General features: G+C 29.8%; 4 protein-coding genes across 10 annotated transcripts in view; 3 read left to right on the plus strand and 1 right to left on the minus strand.

The window, feature by feature from the left end:
* Nucleotides 1–187: 187 nt before the first annotated feature.
* LOC113400075 (uncharacterized) lies at nt 188–3,282 on the plus strand. The gene is made up of 3 exons (XM_026639468.2): nt 188–470; nt 547–767; nt 1,482–3,282. The coding sequence occupies exons 1-3, from the start codon at nt 381–383 to the stop codon at nt 1,798–1,800; spliced, it is 630 nt and encodes a 209-aa protein (XP_026495253.2). The 5' UTR covers nt 188–380; the 3' UTR covers nt 1,801–3,282.
* On the minus strand, nt 2,932–6,380 carry S6k (Ribosomal protein S6 kinase). Its single transcript, XM_026639462.2, has 10 exons — nt 6,076–6,380; nt 5,808–5,848; nt 5,473–5,734; nt 5,217–5,350; nt 4,858–5,049; nt 4,681–4,771; nt 4,293–4,535; nt 3,960–4,067; nt 3,704–3,891; nt 2,932–3,215 (listed from the first exon to the last, which is right to left on the minus strand). Coding segments are annotated over exons 1-10 (1,359 nt in total). The 5' UTR covers nt 6,175–6,380; the 3' UTR covers nt 2,932–3,214.
* A 246-nt stretch (nt 6,381–6,626) lies between these two features.
* Nucleotides 6,627–24,763, plus strand: part of LOC113400067 (phosphatase and actin regulator 4B) — a 55,752-nt gene continuing 37,615 nt past the window's right edge. For 3 of the 7 annotated variants that reach the window (XM_026639451.2, XM_026639454.2, XM_026639452.2), the window contains exons 1-2: nt 6,627–7,092; nt 11,113–11,217. In XM_026639451.2, coding sequence (XP_026495236.1) covers nt 6,999–7,092; nt 11,113–11,217 — 199 coding nt within the window. In that variant the 5' untranslated portion in view covers nt 6,627–6,998. Of the gene's footprint in view, nt 7,093–11,112; nt 11,218–14,719; nt 14,920–19,292; nt 19,692–24,763 lie in introns of those variants that run through there. The other 4 variants (XM_026639457.2, XM_026639458.2, XM_026639456.2 and 1 more) reach the window with 3 other exon arrangements.
* LOC113400074 (uncharacterized) lies at nt 9,310–10,466 on the plus strand. Its single transcript, XM_026639467.2, has one exon. It carries the CDS (start codon nt 9,590–9,592, stop codon nt 10,427–10,429), a length of 840 nt encoding a protein of 279 aa, XP_026495252.2. The 5' UTR covers nt 9,310–9,589; the 3' UTR covers nt 10,430–10,466.

Here is a 24,763-nt window from a genome sequence, read left to right on the forward strand (position 1 = left end):
CTGCCAATCTACACTCATTGCAATTTCCACGATGTAATATTATACACAGCTGCAGTAAACACGTGCTTTTGTTTTTGCCTGTTGTTGGCAACTCTGAATAGTATTTGTCATTTTCAAAAGCCTGTCATAAGTCATAATTCTAACAAACAAGTAAAAAAGTAACTGTTTGTACGAATAAAATGTTTTATTTTTTATTGTACATCTAAAATAATTGTGAAGTAATTTTTTCAGAATTCGCTTTTATTGATAAAATCGTTATTTATGCGACATGCATTAAAACATTGCAAGCAATCAGATAAAAGACTAAATCTTTAAGGAGTTACTGTCAGATTATGCTTTTTACAAATTTATAGTAATCATCATTGTTATTGTTTTCGAGAATGAATAAATTTGGCACGTCACCGTCTTTTAAAAATCTAAAGACCAAAAAAATTCAATCCCCTGTACAGTTAAAAGAGAAGATAAGAAACGTAAATTTAATTTTGGATAATTTTGTTTTTCCACTATTCTTTATCTTTGCAGTATTGTAATGCAAATTTATTGCAGGATTATAAAAACAATTTGAAAACATGTCGTGACAAACTCTTAAACAGAATTCGCGGTGTTACCGTGGAAGCTGATCTTCGATTGACATTAACAGATATTTACAACAATACATTTAACAATTTTAACAAAGATGATATTGAAATTGAACAAATAACAGATAATGAAGAAACAAAAATATTGGAAGAAATTAAAAATGAACTCATACAAAATGAATTAAATTGGTATGTTGTTTATCTCAAATATTTATATGGCTTACTTAACACCTTATATATAGCTTACTCAAATATGATGGTATAGACAACAGACCTTAAATGTACATATTGTACATATTTCATGAAATTTGCTAATAGCTCTGCTATATTATATATTTTAATCAGTTCATGAACTATACACCTTTATTTATAATACAACGCTATTCCATTTCACTACTTATATATCTACATAAGTTTTACTTTATAGTTCAGATAACAACTTCACTGATATTGAAAGCACAATTATTTTTTTTAATCTGTAATGAATGCCTTTGATTATTCAAAATAATATCAATGATATCATATGAATTCAGTTTTAAAGTTGATTATGATCTTTAGTCCTGTCTTTGGAATAGGCTATATATTATCTCATTTAAAGTAGTTAAATATTTACATTCAAACAATCCATATTTAATATGTACTAATTAAGCTAACAATTAGCTTTATTATATTATTATTAGTACATCATTTAATGTAATTGTTTTTCTCTCCAGATTCCAAAAGATTTACTTCTTAGTTGTACTCAAAATCCTTGCCAAGTTGTATGATGATGTGGTCCTGCATTTGATATATTTTCATATCTGTAGTAAAGTTATAGCCATATAGTTACATGAAGCTTAAAACTTAATTGATTATATTTATTCCATTAAAAATGTTACTATTCAAATATATAAAAATTTTTAGGTGGATTGAAGAATATGAAAAGTCAGAAAGCGACACTATTGACTGGTCTACAATTCAAAAAGATGACACCGTGATTTGTTTTCTTTGTCAAAAAAACAACTTTACTCTAGCTAATAAACGTTTGTCATGTTCATTATGTAATACTGAAATTAAAACTGAAATGTCATTAGCAAACATTAAAAAACATATTAATGAAAGTATAGAAAGGCACAGTAATATGTGTAATGGCAGTATACAGTTTATGTCAGTTCCAGAGTCCTGCGGTACCCATATTTACCTATTTTGTGAAAATTGTATGGATATGCAATTTATTGTTTAATTATTTTTTTTGTATACTATATTTTTATAAATTTTTTTTGTTGTGTTATGTATTCATTGTAGGTGTTAATAATATATTTGCTTGCATCAATCTGATTGATAAAATAATTATATTTATTTGGGATCTGTCATAGTGTTTGTGACATGCCATGCTGTCTGGTGGCCTGAATAGAAACTAATTTTAGGTTAAATTGTTGGTGTCGAAAAATTTTACTCAATAATCTAAAAAAATGCTGCTGGTTGGTTTTTCAAGTGGCAGATCCCAATACAAACATAATAATAGTATTGAAATAGTTGCTTTAGTTAAATTATTAAATTTTCAAAATATTTCTTAAGCAAATACTTCGTTGATTTGAAAAATTGTGATTATGAAATTTTGTGATAATTATAAAATAAGCTTCCGATCTTGGAGAAAAAAATTAATTCATCTGTTGGTCATTAAATTTAAAATTTCTGATTTCATTTGCATTAGCTATTCATTTAAGTATTTTATCACATAAATAGTTTAGAGAAATAAGTTTAGCTTAAATTTCTTATCCACTAACAAATTTTTAAAAAAATAAAATAAATGCACATATTTTGTTTCAATGTCAACTTCTCAATAAGTTAGGCAATACAATGATTTCTTTTCCATTAGTGTCAATACCAATTTATTTTGTGCATAAACAAAGTAAATTATTTAATTTAAAATTGATCTCTTATCAATGTACTTTTATCATTTTAGTAATAATTGTTTTTTCATATTTAAATATAGAATTTAAACACCATCCATTGTCGAAAGTGCCATCTCATGTTTGGAACAACAACTTGGATTGATATCTTCAGAAAGATTACCTCGAAATGTTTTCTTTTTTGATAATTGACAATGAATATACAAATAAATTATGAACACTATACTATACTGTTACACTATACTGGTTTAAAGCGTACCTTATGCACAATTATACAGTCAGATATCTGTCATCAGACATGGAGCAACTATTATACAGGATTTAGGATGAGGATGTAAAACTAAAAATATTTTTAAAACAAAATTATAAATACGAAAAAAAAATTTATTTAACTAAAATTAAATTATTTTGAAAATTGATTGGAGGCAGATTAGACCAGATTACCTTAAATTAAACTCCAATTTACAAAATAAAAATGACCTTTTAATTCAATTTATGAAGCACGGTAACAAGGTATATTGTAAATTAATTTTAATATCTCTGTCATAATAGTTGGGTTAGAACATTTTAATACATGTTATATTCCTACCAAAATATTAAACTAAACGGTAACTTGTATAAAATGTACATTTAATAATAGTTGTATAAAACAGTACCATTACTTTACGGACATAATAGATGGGCAGCATTTGTAGTTGAATTCATCCTTTGTATAAAATGGTCAACTATATAAATTACTCTAGGCCTGAAAAAAAAATCAAAGGTCATTGATTCTAATCTGTATAAACATACAGATGAACAAAACGTTATAACAAATAAAAAATATTTTGGGTTGAAATTACTATAGGTACTTTGAGAATAATACTTATATAATTTATAATATAGATTGGTTATCCAAGAAAAAACCATTTGAATCAGTTATTTACTTGCAAAATTAGCGAAATTATTATTTTTCATTAGGTTAGTAAATACACCCATAAAATCAATAATAAAAAAAGTAGTCAAAGTAGTTTGTTATTTTATTTTTATCTCATGTAAGTTAACAGAGTTTCTATTGTGAATTTAAGCGATAATATATATTAATAAATAATATTCGAAATAAAAGAAAGTTTTTATCATTCCAGCTTCTTATTCTCTTATCATAACATTGCTTTGCTATGCAAAAGTATATTTTAGTCTATATTTATAGTTTGTATATTAGTTTAATAAAAAAAAAGGGAAAAAAATACTCACTATATAGGCAAACCTTGTACATCCATAAGGTCTTCTTGTTGAGCGTGTGGATGTGAATGGGCAGTGGAAGCAGGAGGCACTGTGAATGCGTTAAGATGATGTGGTCTAGGACGCCGAGGAGAACGGGCGGTTATTACGCGTGGCTTATGAATCTCATCCATCACTGATGGCGCTACGTATGTAAAACCCTACAAGAAATTGGTTATATATGAAAATTATGTACAAAAAAAAAATATTATAGATAATATAATTGTACCTGGAACATAAGGTTGGCACTTTCACTAAGTGTTGATTCATCTGGAGAATCAATTGGTGTCTGCAGAGTAAATCTAGTATCAAATTGTGACACATCATCTTCACTTGTCTGAAAACAATAATTATATTAGCTTTAATTAAAATATTATATAATAAATAAAATAGTAGTATCAGTTAGGAAATTAAAATTAATGCAATTTTTTTATATGTAAACTATGTACTAAGAATTTATTTTTTAATTAAGAAGAGTTTTGCCTTAGATATAAAACATCACTCTAAATCAATTATTACTAAAACATTGTGTTTGTTTTATTTAACCAAAGCTGTTACTCACCAAACGTGGTTTAATAGGAGGTTCCAGTCGACGAGCAAAGACATCATCCCATTGTACATGCTTAAAGAAAGCATGACCTCGTACTGCTGCTGCGCCAGTAGCACCAAGACGTTGTGTTTCAGAGCGCTTCATTAGACGCCGTATCAAATCTCGAGCATCTTGTGTGAGGTAGGCCGGTAACATAAGTTTACCTTTAAGTATTTTTTCAATTGTTTTTGTACGATTATCACCAGTAAATGGTGGCTGTAAATGTGTAAAATGTGGTTATTAATAGATAGTAATATACACACTATACTATGCAACTAAAGGGAGATACTTGTTTTTATCTTAGAATAGTAATTCTAAGATACAATAGTATCTTCCTGATAATTTGTTTATCCATCCATACCTGCCCTATCAGCATGTCATACATTAATGCTCCGAGGCTCCACCAATCAACAGCTTTTCCATGACCACTCCTAGTCAATATTTCAGGTGCCCTTAAAATTTCAAATTTTGAACTGAGGCATGCAATATTCACAAAAAAAATCTAAAACTATGCCTCATTATCTATTAATATACTTACATATATTCAATAGTTCCACAAAATGTGTGTGTGACAATACCTTCCTGAATGTGCTCTTTACATAATCCAAAATCTGTAAGTTTAACATGTCCTTGAGCATCCAGAAGGACATTTTCAGGTTTTAAATCACGATAAATTATACCTAAGCTGTGTAAATGTTCCAAAGCTAATATTATTTCTGACAAATAGAAGCTGAAAAATAAAAATGAGGTTTTCTTTACATCATGATAATGATTCTTATCTTACATGTTTATTGTTTATGCTTATTTATAATAAGATAATATTAGATACTTTAAATTAATTTAAAAACTTACTGAGACATCAAATATAAGAAACTTAATCATTTCTATTTTACTAACCATGCTGTGTCTTCAAGAAAAATACCTTCACGTTCAAGATGCATAAATAATTCCCCTCCACTTAAATATTCTAAAATTAAATATAATTTACCACCAGTTTGAAAAGCATATACTAATTCAACTATAAAGGGATGCTGAAAAACAAAAAACATTTATTTTAGATAAGGATTGAAATAACATTGTAACTCACCATAAAATGCTATTTTTTTAATTCTAAAATCTAATGACAGTAAGTATGATGAAAATAAACCTTCACCTTAACAGCTTCTAAGATATTTCTTTCAGCTTTTGTGTGAGCAGTGTCCTTTTGGTTACGTACAATTGAAGCTTTCTTAAGAACCTTCATTGCAAAGTATGCTCCAGGGTCTGGGCCAGTAATCTTACGTACTTGGAAAACTTTTCCATATCCACCTTTTCCCAGCACTTTTCGCAACTCAAAATCTTGGGGTCCAAGTCTTTTGCATTGACCTGGATTAACATTATCTTCTGAAAGTTGTATCGTTTCTGATCCTTCAGACCTTTTTAACAAAATTTACAAAATCATAATAAGTTCAAAACTAATAATCCTTTAATATAATAAATAATACTTACTCCACTATATTATTCACGTGTAGTTCAGGATCATAATCAACCTGGATTTGTAAATGTTTGATGAATTAGAAGATACAATATTTTTAAGTGAAATCAAGGATACATCAAAGTTACTAATTGAATTCAGATATTTACTTAATATATAACTAAAACACTAAGATTAATTATCATTATAAGAAAAATCCTTGAATGTAAAGCTGCGAAAATATATTAATTTTAGGTTAGGTATTTCTATTCTATTGGTGTTTGGACAATATATATGAAATACCTCATCTACTTCGATAATATCGTCTTCATCAGAATCTCCGACTGTAACTGTATCCACATCTAAATCTAAATCAAAAACACCTGCCATATACGATGACATTTCAGTAAAATCACATCAGCAAATGCACTATATTGTATGAAAACACTTAACACGTAGGAGCAAGATAGTGATTAATATTTGATTGTATTTTTTTTATAAAGATCTTTTATAATTTTATGCGTAAATATGAAAGCAAAATATAGAACAAACAAGTCAAACATAGGACTGCTGTCTGCTAATATTCAGTATTATTGGATAAATGAGTATAGATTATAAATTAAAAATATATTTTATTTTTTTAAAGTTGCCAGCATAATTAACTAATTATTTATAAGGGAAAGTTGTGTGTGAATAATATTTTTAATATACAAGAAAATATGAGACTTTAATATTTCTGAAAAAATTAAAGTTTTATGTAGTTTTCAAAGAAATCATTGTCATTTGGCACAACAGAAAAGTGGCAACCAGTTACATCATTACACAGATAATTAATTTAACTTGTCCACTAAAACGAATGAAAGAGCCTAACTTTATCGTAAACAACTCAACTGTGCCTTAAAACTGAATTTTATATGATTTGAAGATAATTTTTTGTTTTCCATATTTCAAATATTGTTTTTATAATGCAACGACTATCGTTTTGTTATTTAAATTAAACATTCCAATATGTGTCTTTTTATATTTGTTCTTAAACGTTTTCGAACAAACAGTATTTAATTGTCGAGGGTGTAAACATGAATTAGTAATCATATTACTTACTAATAATAAAAATTGTTTACTATTTTTTTATTTTTATAAAATATTTAAGAATCTGTTTTACGATTTTGAGAGTGTATTTTTAAACAATGAATCTTTACCAAATGTTTTTATAAGAAAATCCTTCAATGGCTAGTGACAACGAAAAAAGTTTGAGTAATTACAACAATTCGGATGGTTCTTTAAAGAGTAATAAGAAGAAAAACAACGGTGGATATACTGGTAAGTGCTTAATTATTTTTAGTTATAAGTAGTTGTTAAGTTAATTTTTGTAACTATCGAAAAGCTATAACCTCTTTCATATTTCATATTATGTTACACAGTCAGCATCTTTACTCATGTTATGATCATAGTTGTTTTTTTAATACTTTCATTAATCAAAACTTAAATATAAATAGAATACGAAATAAAAACTAGGCTCAATACCATCTAGAAAAGTAACTTTAGTCCTAAATTTGTATCGTTAAGTTAAAATAACACTAATCTTTGTTTAGCAACTTTAAAAGAGAGTTTTGGTAAACATTTGAGTAATTATTTTCTTATTCTTCTACTCATACTGAGAGCAATGGACTTAATATACAATTAATATGACAACAAGTTTGTGACATATATTACTTGCATTGCTTATATTACATTTACTGACTGAGTGTATTATTAGGTCTTAATAATAATAATATTATGTAGTAACTTGATAACATAAACTTATCATACATGTACTATGGTATATGTAACTAAGTTTTTGTAAAACTCATATAACTTATCAGATAAAAATAATAATTTAATTTTATAAAAGTATATTTAATCTAAGTATTTGTTTATGTGAATATATATTTATTCATCTAAGAATATTCAAATCAAAATTAAAGTAAAATCCTGATTTTACATATTACCCCATTGGCTGATTGTCTTACCAAGCAATCCTGAGTTTCTGGGTTCAAAATCACAGGTTTAAGTTTTATCCCAGACTTAAACTTGTTTTGGTCAGGATTGAGTGTCCAAGCCATCAGATTATGAGACAAAATAATGAAATTAAAAAAATATAACACTACAACCGTGAACCAATTACTTGATTTCCAGTACCAACTCCTGTATGTTTTGTTAAAAATTGTTATACTCAATTCATGTATGCTATCTTTCTCAATTTATAAAACTATTTTTTCTAATTCTTCTTGTTACTTATTCAATAAGGACCTGTAAGCATAAGCTCGTTAACCTGTCATTAAATCAGTTTCTCTAATACTAATAATAATAATCACACCACTGATTTGGTATTTTAAGCTATGTTTTTTCATTATCTAGTGATTCTCATCTTACAATAAACTAGCTTATTCCATGGCATGAAATTCAATTTTTGACAAAAATCCTCCAATAACTTCTATATATTTATATTTGTTTTTACTGCTATGTATATTTTTTTCACTTTTTATCTTAATTGTATTTAAATTATTATTTAGTGCATGCTTGGTCTCCTATAATTGAAGGAGCACATAACTTGTAACCCTTATATTGTTCAATTTTAAGAATATGTATTTAGTGTGTATCTTTTGTTGGAGACTCGAAAATTAAATAAATAAATATACGGTCCCTTATCCTATACCTGCTTTAAAGGAAAAAAAAGAATAGCCCATGTCCTTCCCAGGGGGTTCAAGCCTACTTCGTACCAAATTTCATCAAGATTGGTTTACCTGTGAAAGCAAGCAGTGACAGAGAGTTTTTTCAATTTTATAATATTTCTATAGATAAACTACTACAAAAGCTAATAGCTTCATATAACATTTTCAATGTGACATAGAGTTATTCCACCACACTGGTCTAATGTGAGTTTGTTGACATGTTAAATAGAATTTCAACTGACATATGCAGATTTTTCTCCACTCTGAGCATGAGTTACATTACATACAAATTAAGGACAATAAAAACATTATTGCTTGTCCTCATTCAATAAATACTATCTAAGGATAAAGTTCTAAATAAAAATTCGGTTTCTACTATTTTATAAAAAATATATTCCACATTTATTTCACAGAAAAAAATATTTATTTGTATTTGTACACGAATATGCTATTAGAAAATTTTATCATAGCTTATAGTAAAAATATGACATTACATTATTAAAAAACTTTTTCGTTAAAACTGATGGATAATTATACTTTCTACGAAATATAAAATACGCATTATGTATAATTTTGCAATACGTTTAACGAAAAGTAGTTCGAGCTCTGTGTAAATAAAATTATATCTCCTTTAATAACTAGGATTTTTTTCTAAAAGTTTTTTACCAAATTTAATTAATTTTTTATTGTCCAGTTCCGTTTTTCTATTACGATATATTAAACATTATCGTGTTGCTTATTTTTTTTTTATTAAAAAATGTTTTCTTTGGAAATTAAGGTTATTTAATTTTTAGACATGGCAACTTGTTTGACATTGTGATGACTTAAAGCAACTGACAAATGACAATACAAAATACAATATTGTTTTGGTAAAATCTATCGTTAAATCCTAGGGCTACGTATATTCTGTATATTTTTATTTGTATTTAAATCACATACAAGAACTGAACAGAAGGCTATTGAAAAAAATGTAATTAACAAACATTAACAGAAGAGCTATAAAACTTTGTTTCTGGACTTTAATCCTATTTAAGAATTGGATGTTCGAAGCATAAAATATATACTGCTTATTATTTAAAAAAAACTGTGCTTGAATATGCCTTATAATGAATTTTAGACTAGAAGATAGTACTTGTCAAAAATTACCTCTTAAGTTTGAAGAAATCATAAAGGGAATAATAACAAAATCACAATCCCCAGAGTTAACTCAGAAAGAAATATTCCTGACATTAATTATTTATATGTTCATAGAAAATGGTTTTGTGCCAGTTGTCCAAGATACAAGTACAAGTGATGTACTAAATATTCATCAAATTTCTACATGGACATTAAGTACAGGAGCATGTGAGATAACATTTATACTGACAGGCTTTAATGATATACCAGTAAAATTATTGATGTGTTCATTGGCTACAACTGTTTTGGTTAATGTTTTTATCAATGATGTCAATTCAGAGGTATATTCCATTTGTTTACCAATAAACGAATATGTTGCATCACCTGAAGCTGCAACAATTCCTATGATTTTTGGGGATTTAAGAAAATTGACATACATTTTCAAAAATAAAATTGTAAGTCCAGTTAAGAGTTCAATACTTTGCTATTGTGGCTACTCTAGTGCAAGTCTTTTTGGCCTTCCTGAAGAGGTACTGCTTAATATACTTTTGACCTTGCCAATTAATGATGTAATTAATGTTGCTATAACTTGTAAAAGATTAGCTTTATTGTTGGAAAATTCAAGGCTCTGGCATAAACTATTCCTAAGAGATTTTACTGAAGTAGTTAGTGACACAAATGATTGGAAAAAATTATATAAGGATGCATATATTGCTCAAAAAGAAGAAAGAAGAAGGTCATGCCGTTTGACCGGAACATTACATGATTTAATGGATTTCTCTGATTTTGTGTCATATATTGATAATCCCCTATGGGATGTTATAACATAATGATATATTTATATGTATATGTATATTATATAAAATAAAATATATTACATTTAAACAAAGTGTTTAATTTATATAAAATATAAATGATGATTTTAGTCTGTAAAATTTACCTTCTGCATTTTTGTAAGCTTTATATGAACTATTTTGATTGGAGTACATTATGTTATGCAACCAAATTTTTCATAAATTTTTAGTCCTGTAGTGGGGTAAGGTAGAGTTCAGATTCACTGGATCAGAAATTATTTAGACTATAATTATGTTCCAACATAATCACAATAATTAATTAGACCAAGTTGTTTTATGTTCAACTCATGTATGTTGTGTATTTTAAGAAGATCTGCAATGAATTCTTTGTAATGTCTTAACTAATTGATAGAAGGCCTGTATATATATTTTTTTACTTTGGAACCTATTTTATTTGTATGGTCACATATAGGGTTGTATTTTAAGGACCTTAAAATTGTCAAAATAAAATTGTTTTTTATTTTCTTATAAATTAACTGTTAAAACTTAACAATTATATTTAATAGATAGCCTGCTATGCCCTTATTGATGAAAGACCATACAGAAATGTGTAATAATGAAGAAAAAGGTTGATATATGTATCTAATTTGTATTTGAAATGTACCAGGATAGATAATAGATAGTAAATAAATATTACTTCAAATTGAAATTTCCTGTAGGTGACAGTGGAGATAAATTAAACCTGGGTGCACAACATTCCATTGGCAAAGGAGGGCGACATCTATCTGTACCTTTTGACTCTGCAGCTGCAAATGGTGATATAAGTAAGTGATTTTATTATTGATTTGTTCTGCACTAACCAATTTCATTCTCTTGATGAATATTATAATTATGTGTGTATTTAATTTTTATTAAATCTTAGTTGATATAAACTTCGTGCGAGTCGTACATTCGCCTCTGCATGCGTTGTTGACATAAAAAACAATTCACGCTAAATGAGTGGTGTCAAATAATGCTAATTTATATGTTGCTACATATTTGAATGCTGCATTTAATTGATTTTTATTATTTATAATATGTACCAATATGCCAAACATAAATTGAGGCTTTCTCTACACCCTTTTTAAAAGGACGTTTATTGTTGATTAAATCGAGTTTTTTTAAATATTTTTCAATTAGGCCGCAAAAACATTTTAGGTAAAAATTCGTTTACGAATATAATAGAAGTGACTTTGGAATCGTCATGTTATAGTGTAGAATTAAATGTGAACGTATAACCGGTTCGGAAACTAGATTTTACCGAGAAGAACCGGCATGAAAATCAGTAGTTACTCTTAAACCATTTTAATACTCTATAAGAATGACAGTATTGTACAATTACATTTATATATATCCTACGTCAACAACAAATATTAAGTCCACGCATGGATCTGTAATATGATGTCGTATTTAATACAAATATACTTTTTGGTGATAGAAGCGATAAATCATATGAATAATTACGAAAATAGTATAGGCTTCGGATGAAGCCGCTGTTTTCGGATCGTGATCAATTCATTGTTACGGAAATTCAACTGAACGACCATATGTCATGTATGTGAATGATATGAAGAATGGTAGGGTGTTGAGGTTTAGCTTGAAGTAATCTTAAACAATATGTAAAAAGACTTACCTTCCGATTTTTATGGGATTCCCTGCATTTATTGGCTTCAAGTAAAGCTTAAGATTTCTCAGAAAAAACAGATGATTATAGATGATCGAAGAAGGCATTTCAAAGTAATCATTTGAACAATTATGGATCCAGTAGGCAGCAACGACACAACTTTAATTATTTAACTTGGAGCTATATGTAGGAAGTAACTTTTAGTATACACATACATACATATCGTATCACTTTATATAGAGAAGAATTTGTGGAGGTAGTTGTTATTGATAAGGGAATTATTAAGAATGGAACAGATAGTGAAATGTCTAATTGGGTAAATCTAAAAATATAATTTACGTGGAATGTTTTACTAGCAATGATTGTCGAATTTTAGGAAATAATCGAAAAGTCAATTTTCTTCTTTCTTTCAAATGATCACTGGATATCAAAGCTAAAATCTCAATTAAATACCCAATTGAAACAATTAAATTGGGGTTTTTTTTCATACTTTACGATACCTCCTCTGAACTTATAAGTTGATGGATTGTCACAAAATAAAATGTCATATTATGTCGTGGAACTGATAAAAGGCAAACATTGGTCATTTACGATTAAACTAAATAAAGAGAGACTTATCTCACATTGCATTCCTCAGTAACGCACTTTCAAAAATTATCGAACAGATAGCGCTAACGAACAGATAAACTGTCGATAAAAATAGGTACCTCAGAACCTGGAAATTGGCGTCCTTATAATTATTAAATATTAGAAATGTTTACATCACTCTTAGGCTTTAGGTTAAATAGACATTGTAATATCTAATTTATTGCCTCACTTTTTAATCCTAATAAAGTCGTAACGGATTATAAACGAGACATAAAAATAATATTTATCCCGTAAATAATGTACAATGTAGGTTAAATTTTAGATGTGTTTAAATTATATTATATACATTATTTATACTCCAATAGTATGTATAGTATGGGAATGACAGGTTGTTTGATGTGGCGGGGACCGGGATAGGGTGAGGGTTGCGCGCGTAAGATGCGCCGCGCAGCCTCCATTCGTACCCTCGCCTCCGTGGCGCCATCATCTAAAAATTATTGTGTGTTTTACGAGATAAATGCCACACAAAGAGTGCCGTTTAAATGTAGGGCTTCGTGCCACGTTTATGTACTGATGACTTGGAGGTGAATTGAATTGTGGAGGGCCCGCGGGTGGCGCGCGACAGGCCGCCGTGGCGGTGCTACGGACCCATGCTTACTCATAGCCGATCTGATGGCGATTTTCCTATTTATGCAAGAGGTGAGGGGACATTCTTTTCTAAATATAACTAAACAAAACGTAAGTTTTAGAATAAAATGATATATATCATAACGATTAAAGCAATTTTCTTTGTATTTATACAATACATTTGTACGCTCTACGAATGTCTTTATTCTTGAGTAATTCCTATCAGTAAATGTACAATTGCAGAGAATTAATGTCTAGCTAGAGAGTTAAGATAAAGCTCGCAACCGAAGAGAGATTTATAAATCGATATTTTAGTTTCCGTCTTTCGAAGTTTGTAGATACACGTAATGTGTCCATGTATATTTTAATATAAAGTAAATGCGTTAATGGTCCATCGGATGGGTAAACTTTTTACTTATATTTAACAGTTCAAGCTTCGTCGCATATATTATATGCTTAAATAGGTTTGAGCTTGAAAATACGCTCGACTTATTTTCTAGGACAGAGTGTCTCTATTAATAAATAAAGGTTACACGCTTAATCAAACTGAGCACACGATAGAATCGGCCATAATATGGACAATGACCAGATATATACTGTATACATAAAAATTTAATAACATTTGTCGCTTCTAGTAATCACACTTGTATATTACACAGGTTTTTATTTGTATTATGTGTTTGCAATTAACGTGAACCTCGTAGACGTATAAATTATTATAATCAAAGTAAATTAAAATTCTCTGTAACAAGTTTCGATGCTAACAATAACCGTGTAGATGATCATAAGTAATTCTTTGAATATGTCATTTTAAAAAAAAAAGCTTAGTTACAAGCCTTAGCCTTACGTTACCAGCGACGAATCTGCTAATACTTTAAATGAATATGCTAAAGAAAAAAAAGTTAGGAAGGTACAAATTGAAAGCGTCCATTTTAACAAACTACAACACTCACGGCCTGTTAATTATGTTAAAAGCTTAATTTGTAGTTTATGCATTTCACAATTCATCCAATGTTCTTCAATAGATAAAAATGAGACGTTGAGATGAATTTACTTCTTATAAGAAAATATTTTAGATATGAATTATCTTTCTTGTAATAAGTGCGGTAAACAAAATTCCGATTTCAAAATAACTGCCATCTATAATGTACAGCTTATTTTAGGTTTCTATTTTTTTTCGTAGATTCTCATATGATCTATAGCTCAAGAGCTTGATATATATATATATATATATATATATATATATATATATATATATATATATATATATATATATATATATATATATTTAGTATGTTTTCTTTATATTACAAGATTAGTTAATGGTTTGTAAATATATTGTTGACTCAGTTGTTAATAATGTTTTGAATTACGCCATAAAGAGAAGTATGATATACTCGTATTATCAAGCGTTATCTTATCTATATCGTTTCTATTCAATGTCTTAGTTGTAATTCACATTTCGATTTATTTGGACATGTTAACTTTATAAATGAAACCCGATATTTAAAATGTTTGGTTATGTGTTCATGGTGGTGCAAAATGGACGACTCAGCTCTCAAAACAAAAGAGTCTACAACTAGACACAGACCAATAGAGGACGATACGCGAAGTGAAAGTGGAGTTTTGGATAAGAATGTAAACAGATGTAAGTTTATCTGAATTATTTGTTTCATTAGTAATTATAAATTTAAATAGTCTATACATGATATATAATATGATAACATGATTTGTACGGAAACAGATTGTTATAGACAAGGTCGGTTGTGACTGATTAATTTACTGTGATAGAAATTATTTTAAATAAATAATTCAACATATATATAACATTTTATCTATAAAACGAAAATATAACATTTATATATATATACTTGTATAAAAAGGTACATCATGCAACGCACACTTTATATATTGTTATCTAACTACAATTACTATTCTATAACTTGACTTGTTCTGGTGAACTTTTATTTGGTGTAAATACTTTGCCATGCCATGCCATCTTTTATCAAGTAATTTCAAATATTATTAGCGAAATTCAAAATATGTGAACGTAATTTAAGTGGCATCACGTTCATTTATTGCAAGGCTACTTAAATTAACCAACTATCCGAGCTAGTGTGGTCCCGTCTGAGTAGAATAGAGGTACTCCATCTCGAACCGCGGTTGGCGTGAGAGAATCCATCAATCCAACACGGAAGCGCTTTAACCACCTGTCTGGTGGCGGATAATTAACTAAATGCATCCCCCATGGAGGATTGGCGCCAAGCAGGCAACATGTCGTAGAACTTTGTCAAATACTTCTTTCATGCAGACTGTCCATCAGGAATAAATTGGAAAACGAAAAATAAACGATTACGATGATTGTATTGATAGGATGATTAACTAGCGATTCGTTGTCATCATCATCATTCAAAGTTTCCTCAGGCATACACAAGAAACCCATACCTAGCAATGAGTATAGGTCTTCTTTTGCTACTCCTCACGGCTTAGCCGTAACCAAGTTCCGTGACTGTTTGCTACCCTTTTTTTTGACGTTTCTATATATATCTAAATATTGGACGCCATGTAGTTACCTCCTTGCTGTTCCTGATGTCTTTCACTTTATTCGATTTCTTAAGTGTTTCGACGTTTGAAATCGTTTTTCAACATAAACTCAATGCCGAACATGGCATGAAACGATCCATGGCTCTCTGTACAGGCCTCCTGTATAAGCGTCCATGTTTCAGCACTGTTAGTCATGTCATTGTCTGCTGCCATGTTGCAGAAATAGGATTTTATTTTATACATTATACTTATACAAATAGAAAATGCAATATCTATTGTATCGCCGCTCGGGCTCAGCCCGATTTCCTTGTTCTTTTTTGTATGCTCAACGGTTATACTTTTCATAATGTGTCAAACAACTTTCAAGTGTTTATTTAGTTTGCTTATTATATCCGCATTTGATGCAAATATATGTAAGATTTGTACATATAAATGTTTTATATATCTTTAGGCAATTTAGTAAGTTAATATTTCGCATAAAAATTCCCTGTTTAGCTTACTCAGTTTAGTTTAACAGATAAACAAAAACTTTGTGTAAAAGTTTTGTAACTCTCTTAATTTTGTACAGGAAGTATCGCATATAAATGTGTACTTATTAAAGATGGAATAGTAACCACTTTTCTGTAAAAAAATAAATAATAATAATTCTGTAAAACGTGACGCATAATTAGAACCATTTTCTTCATTGTTTTTATTTACATTTTCGTTAAATATAAATGTTAATAAGTGTTATTAGTTATACATTTATAGTTTGTCATAAGCAACATTGTCACCTAATAAGTCAATACATTTAAACTGGAGATAACTAGCGGGGGTGATAACGCCCGCCCACCCTCATGGAAGCTAAAGCCTCTACGGGGGCGGTAGCGGATCTAGAGGATTTAGATCTAGAGATTCTACTTTGTTTTACTTAAGAATAGAAAGATTGACGGTGATAAGGCCTTGTAAGTTGGTTGGCAAAAACGTGCTACATGAAATTTAAATTTTTGACAAGAATATTAAGGTAACGGAGTTAATACAAGGTGCTGTAAATACAAAATCAAATTATACCTACTTAATTCATGAGGGCTCTTACAAGATCTTTTGAAATTTTATCACTGATCAGGAATACAGATTTTACTGTTGACAAGAAAGTCAGTAGTTACTCGTTTGGTTTACGGACTAGGTGCATTGCAAATATGTAAGTGAGAGCGTACACAAAATCAAACTTATAAAAAATTTAGGAATGTTTTATCATTGTTATGTGCTTCGCCGTCAAATATAATTTTTGAAATTATTGACAAATCTGCTATAAAGTTAATTAGTATGAGAAAATAACCGAATCTACTTATAAATAGAAATCTCGGCAGTATAGTGACTAAAATATGAAATATTTATTTACATACTCTCCTACAAACCATTCATTAACAATGTGTTTGATTTGATAAAAAGTTTTATTAAATAATGCTGTAAAATCTTCTCAGTCACGTAAGGAGTTACAATAAATGCCTGTTTATGTGAATAACAAAGATTTTTCCTATTATCAAAAATAATTATAAAAACACCTTACTGTATCAAAACTGTTTTCATCTTCTACATAAGATGGAGACAGATAATTAAGCATATATGTATGATCGTTAATCATCGGGTTTTTTGTGACAGACTCTGTACCACATTTTTATTATTTTTAATATTTAATCTGATCAATTTATGATTGCAAGATAAGATTAGTTGAATTTATAGTCACTTTTGCAGGAAAACAACTATGCGCCTACATTATGCTGCCAGACTGGAACAGGAATTACTTTGGAAAACTTTCATGGTGATATTGCAAAGTTTTCCTTTCGGCAATATGCCGATCGTAGGGCCATCGCAGCTTTGCCTTTGTCTGCGTTTGTCGGACACAATAATACACCAGTTCTTTTTTTCTAGCAATTTGGCATAATGGCCTTGAGTACATCACAAAATCTTCTTATGTAATCTGCGTAATATAGTCCACCGTTACTCCCACTCTCCCCTTAGTTAAGCGAAGTTCGTTGCTGAGGATTCTCTGAATGCCGCCATATGAGATCCCGACCTCAGCTAATTGTTTTTGGTCCCTTTCCGGATGGCTAACTTTTTCAACATTTTTTGCTGGTATCGGACTACGATGGTCGTCGTCGATAGAATATACGATGAGGCACTGTGGTTCAATGTTTCTGATTCCAATTTTCAATTAAAGTAGTTCCACTATATAACAGTGATTTTACATGGCTTTTTTAAGAATAACTTTTGAATTGTTAGAGCGTAAACTGGCTGTCCCATTTTCTAATTATTTTAGTCACTACTACAAATATCCTATTATTATCAGTCCTGGCTCAATTCTCGTATTATAAATTTATGGGTCTACGTAGCTAATTACAAATAATAAATTATAATAAGTACTGTAATAGTAACGATACGTTCTCCTCCCTAAACTTTGTTACTATGACTTTTTATAACTATTAAGTGTCCAAGCTAAGCTAGGCTCTTTTCTATATACAATTTTGAGATATACACGCTTTCTGAGTAGGTAACTCAGACAAGACACATGAACATACCTTGTGTTAGATTGTTAGACTATATTTATGATAACTTCAAAAATTTAATTGTTTTTATTCAACCAAAAATTGTCACAATGCAGGACAACACGAAAAAATAATAATGTTTATACAATGTAATATATTTTATTCCCTTCGGTTTTTCCCCTTAAAATCTTTTTCAATTTTTATATACGGGTATAAATATTTTTAGTATATCCATCGCCATATTATATAAATAGTTTATTTCTAATGTAAATTTTAATGATAAATGAATATAAGTACTACGAATTGCACCTGCACGTCTACAAACGTGCGTGCGTAGGTGGGGTTGTCCGCGGAGTTTTTTCGTTAAAGTAAACCCGGTATATCGTCGCTGGTGTCGATGCACGATCCCCGTACTTCACATACTCGTTCACTTCTTGCTACCTGCAAACACTGCATGGGCTTAGCATTGTGTTCTGAATATCAATGGACAATCAACCGCTAGCAACTACGTCGCATTTTAATCCATTGTTAGTTTGTCTTTAACTTGTTGTTAATATTTAGATTATAGTTGTGTTAGAGATACATTATTAAGTATATCTTATAAATACTCCTTAGAGATATCCGGTTCATGTTAAAATTAAAAGATAGAATTATTATTTGAATAGTTCTTGATAATGTTACCAGAGATAGGTAGTTTAGAGTTACATTACTATGTAGATGAATTTGAATACGACATCTGTATATTCATATATAAAACTCGGTAATAAGCCAGTGCGAAGGCATGAAATGAAAAGTTAAATGCCTTAGAACGGCTTACAACGGGCGGTACTACGGCACGATTAAGTAGGTACATTGGTAATTACTGATCTCTGTTACTGTGACGTCATGACGTAGTTTCGCTAAAGTACGCCATCGCCATGGCAGTTATGCCACGGATCAGCGAACGAAGCGCGTCGAGTGCAACATGCAGGGGCGACAGCAGGCGGGCCCCCACCCTTTCTCGCCGCCCGTCTCGACCCGCGCGCCAGTCCGTCGGTGTGCGTCCCTAGCGACGCAGGTACCATGAATATATTGTAATTATTAGTGTTGTTCGTGTCGATTATCGTGTCTTTATTTGGTAGTGAATACCAGTGAAGTGCTGTTTTTGTTGTCAATACTGAAGATGTCGTGCATGCGACATGGCCGTGTGTAGTTGACATGTCTTTGAGCGCGCCTGCTCAGGCGGTGCGCGGTACCAGGACCAATAGCCTCGACCAACTTGATTTTCAAGAGCGCAGGCAGCTGATTGCTAGCTCATTGTCTCTCACAGACTTCCTTCACGTCGGGGCTAAAGAAGTTGCTGCTGTTGCCGGTTAGTTGGCTTGGTTATTTGTAATCGTTTGAACTTTAAAATATCGTATTCAATATTGTTTTTTCTTTTTTGTATTCAAGAGAGCGTTCTATGTAATAGATGTTATTTCAAGTATTTTTATGGCTATGGTATTATCTATTTAAAGCGCACAAACGATATAGAATATAAATATGGCGCCATTACCTGACCGTTTCCTTCAAAGATAAAAACTATATCTACTGATATATAAATAAAATCGCCTTTAATTATTAAAAAATAGTGTTAAATTGGCTTAAAAGTCCATAGCCAATCAAAATAAAAAAAAATATATTAAAACTGTAAAATGTTAATTATATTCTACTTTACTAAATTGTTTAATTTAAAAAAAAACAGTGACAAAAAAATATTCTAGTCTGTCTTTTGAATATATTCAAAATAGATATCACAATAATTGTAAGGCTAAAAAACTATATTACGAATGTGTTATGCTGATGTCATATGCCCATTATTACTGGGACATTGACCACTTGTAACAGTTCAGATTAGGATTTGAAAGTGATTCATACTACCATGCTTATCCTACGCAATTACACTTTTTGATTAAACAAACATATATAAACAGATTTAATAGACTGATTAGGGTTGATTATAAAATCAAGATAAATAACAAACATTTGAGCTAAAGATGTACAGTGTAATTCCAAGCCTATATGTATCTTACAACTGCTTTTTTTTTTAAATATAAAGATAATTCAATATTATAAAAATATTTTATCCCTATCCTTTAGTATTATATTGATTAAAAAAAACTTGAACTGTGCTGTTAATATGTTTGCTCTATATCATATCCCTTGCTATGTGTAAACCTTGATTAAATTTCATTAGCAGCATCGATTGTAGTCCGAGTATATATATGGGTCGCCATACATCTCAATCTATTTGCTACGTGCTCGGGACAGACATATGAATAATGAAGAATCGGTGACTCGCTGCGAAACTACCCAGTAATTCATAACTAGTGAAGATATTCGTTAAGGACAAAATCGAAACATAATGTAGAGACGAATGCTAACGTACAAATTCGAGAAAGTTGACATGCAATCATTGGATTATTTAAATTAAACCACGGATCAAAATAGCATTTCAGTTGAGTCGAGCATTTTGTGTTAAATTTAATGATAATAGAATAGCGTTGCTGAAGGTGTAATCATATATATAATTTCTATCAATGACATAAACTTAAGTACACTAAAAATCGCATTAAATTTGTTAAAAAGTTACATATCAGTTACAGAGACAAAGTACAGTAAAATTAACAAAAATGCTCCTGGTTTAGAGTTATATATACTGAGCAAATTATATGCTGCAGGCTTTGATGTGTATTGTTTCAATGTGTGTCTAGAGTTGGTTATTATAGACCACCTATAAACTTTTATGTTTCATGTCTGTGTTCGACGATTGCGTTGGTGTGGTGTGTTGTACTGTTAGTAATAGGTATTAAAGCGACTATAAAGAATTGCATGTTGTTGTATATTGTTTCATAATTTAAAATTGTTTTTTTTTTTTCATTTTAACTGATACGCAAAGGTTTTTCAGACTTCCTATCCATCAGCCGTGTTTATTTGGTCCTCTTTCTTATCTCAGCAGCTACTATTATCAACTCGTTAAGTTACTCGATAATTAGAACAAGATGATAAGGAGAGTATTTATGGTAATTAGTATTTGTTGTACCTACAGCATTATAATAATGTTTCCTATTATTATATGTGAATATACAGGGTTATTGGTAATTCGACGTATTTCCGTTAGGAGGTGATAGGGATACCCCCATATGCATGATGCAAAAGTGAACCATTTTTGAGTGCATATGGGGGTTAAAATTATCGCAAATAATCACCTCCTAACGGGAATACGTCAAATTACCAATAACCCTGTATATCTATCAGTTCTTGCGTTTAAAATCGCTGATTACAAGTATGCTTGAGCTGACTTCGTTCTCGTAACACTGCCTACGGTCGCTGAATATAAATTGCTCGTCGTGTAAAATTTATATGCATACATTGATAAACATCATTTATTTAGCGATTATCCTAGTTCGTTGCTGTTGAACACGTTGTGAATGTAACAATACATGCAGTATATATTTTCCTTTAAACCGCGCCTGTCTTACTATTGTTCGTTAGGTTAGGTTTTGTTAAATAAACGAAAATATGGGATTTGATCAGTATTATTAAACATCTAATATTTTATTTTCATTTTAAATAATTCATTTAAATAAAGTATATATCTCAAGTAATAAACGTTATTTAATATAACTGAACAACTCAAAACTCAAACTCAAATTCCTTTATTAAACATAGAAGCATTATACTTTGTTATTGATGGTCAAATTAAACACTACCACCGGTTCGGAAAAAGGAACACCCAACAACAACAACTTCACAATATTACAATTTTAAACTAACACGTTTATCAGCCAAAGACCACGAAAAAAAGAATGTAGCTCAATTTTTTATAATAAATATTTTTTTTATAAGTGCTTAAATAAAAAAACTTCTCTTCTATCAATATTCAGTATTATTTCAGTGAAGTTAATAAAGAGAGTGTATATAATGTCAACAAAAAGAAATCACTTGAAGTTAATCACTAGCGGTATACCTACTAGATGAGTTATCCCATCGGAAAACACTGTTGTTTATCTTTTACTTCTAAACCGAAGGCTAAACACCGATTTCTATGTTCCTAACTTAAAAAGGTCGAACTTTCATACAAATTTTCAGCCCAATTTTAACGATTTGCTTGAAGATTTTTTAAAACACAGCACATAAGCAGAAGGCTGAAAACTAATTTCCATATTTAAAACATTAAATTAAGGTTAAATTCTTATCTTTCGAAATGCTTTATTAGCTGTTTTTTATTTATAAATAGTCTTTATACCGATTTTCATATAATATTCAAAAACGACAAACTCCCAAACAAACTTTCATCGTAAGTTTCACCCTCTTTAACTCATTAACATAAATTCTTATTTTCATATTTAACAGCAGAAAAGACAAATTTCTATAAACTTTAACGCTTACTTAACAGGAGATGAAAAAATCCTTCTTAGTAACCTTTTTCCATATGGAATTCCTATATTCCCCAGTTTAGGCAGTGCGGTTTATACCAGTCAGTTATTGAAAAAAATTATAAGTAGGAAATTTCGTGTTATTTTCATAATAATCACTGACCACTATTTGTCAAGATAACAATGTATTTTCTAGAAAAAAAACCGATATAATACTTTGTTAAAAGCTTCAGCATTTTTTAATTTACGTATACAGCTGACATCAGCATAAATAGTGGACCAAATAGTCGTCTGCAGGTTGACACTTAAGATAAGAAAAATACAAAGGAGATCCCTCCGTTGAATAGTTTCGAAGGTTAATAGGTTACGTCGCGATTTAACGATATACTGCGGCAGAAATAAGTTTTTAAACAGATGGCCTTTTTGAACAAATTACAATATTTTGTAGCCTCGATTGTATTGTCATGCAACAAAAGTTGCACGTTTTGATCCATATTTCACTCATATTAACACTGCAGTTCAAGTTACTTATTCAGTTACAAGTTTTCAGCTTTAAATATTTTAAATTTGTTATTTTGAATTTACCCGTTATCAAGGCATGGGTCAAATCTTTCAAATGGATTTTAAACCCGTTCCAAATACTAACTCTACGCTTTTTTATCATCAAGTAAAAAGCCTTATTTATAAGTTTTTTTGGGTTAAACCTTATTTAGGCGTTGGTCAATTTTTTGTTAATATTCATTTTTTTGTTATATATTAAGCTGAAATGTTACACCTCCTTTTGCTGGACAATACAATTTAGAATAATAAGCAAAGTAATTCGTTTAATATGGCCGGAAAATAAAATGATTTTTCTTTTAAAGAGTTTTTAAGTGTAAATTACTGCACGTGTCGAAAGGTATTTAATAGCAGTTGATTATGTCTTACACTTACTGTTGACATAAAGAGGTTTTAGTGGACGCAGAAAATTTCAAATTTCAAACAGAAGTATAACTAATATTAGTACAAATAAACAAATTTAATTATTTCAAAACTAAACACCATTATATTTTGATAGCGAAGTAAACAAAATATAATAATAATAATAACCGAATAAAAAGTACTAAATTATTCTAAATAAATATTGTGAAACGCTTTTTTTTTTAAACATGTATTTTAAAGAAAATGGTTGGTTTTATGAAAATAATTATTCATAGTTAAAGGTAAATTATCTTGTCTGTTGAAGCGTTAGTAAACATTTAAGTTTTATCATTTGATCCTCATATATAATATATTAAGATAGAGATACCGTAAGTACCTAACACAATGGCGCTGTAAGAAATATTATCCATACATTACATCGCCAATGCGCCACCAACTTTGGGAACTAAGATGTTATATCCCGTGTGCCTGTAGTTACACTGGCACACTCACCCTTCAAACCGGAACACAACAATACTGAGTACTGTTGTTAAGCGGTAGAATATCTGATGAGTGTTACCTACCCAGACGGGCTTGCACAAAGCCGTACCACCAACTATAGGTGTGCTTATTTTTCTGTATCTTACGCGCGCGTACATCTTTTTTCTTCCAATTGAGCCCACTTTATCAAAGTTTACATATCTGATTTAGTTGGGCACAGATCTTATTATACTTCACATTCCATTTATAGATCACAAAGTATCAATAACATTATATGTTGAAGCTATTCGAAAATGATCACCGCCCTGTACTGTAATGTTGGTTACATTTCGAGTGAACATTATCCAAAGCCCAAAGTCAACATATTTTACACTAATAAATAATTGACAGAAAAATGATTAAAATCCTCTTTATACGAAAATCTCAGCGCACATGATCGTAACAATTTCATAAATATCATTGCGTGTTTATTGTTTATTGCATTGAGTCAGAACCACAATGAATCAAGTAACGTTTACTTGAGTTATTAAAATGTTTTTTGAAACTAAATATAATTTATTAAAAAAAAAACATGAAATATTTAAATAAGAAAAATATTTGCCGATGAATCGAAGTTTTTCCTTTT

Source organism: Vanessa tameamea, chromosome 8, assembly GCF_037043105.1.
Source record: "Vanessa tameamea isolate UH-Manoa-2023 chromosome 8, ilVanTame1 primary haplotype, whole genome shotgun sequence".
In the NCBI taxonomy this organism is placed as follows: Eukaryota; Metazoa; Arthropoda; class Insecta; order Lepidoptera; family Nymphalidae; genus Vanessa; species Vanessa tameamea.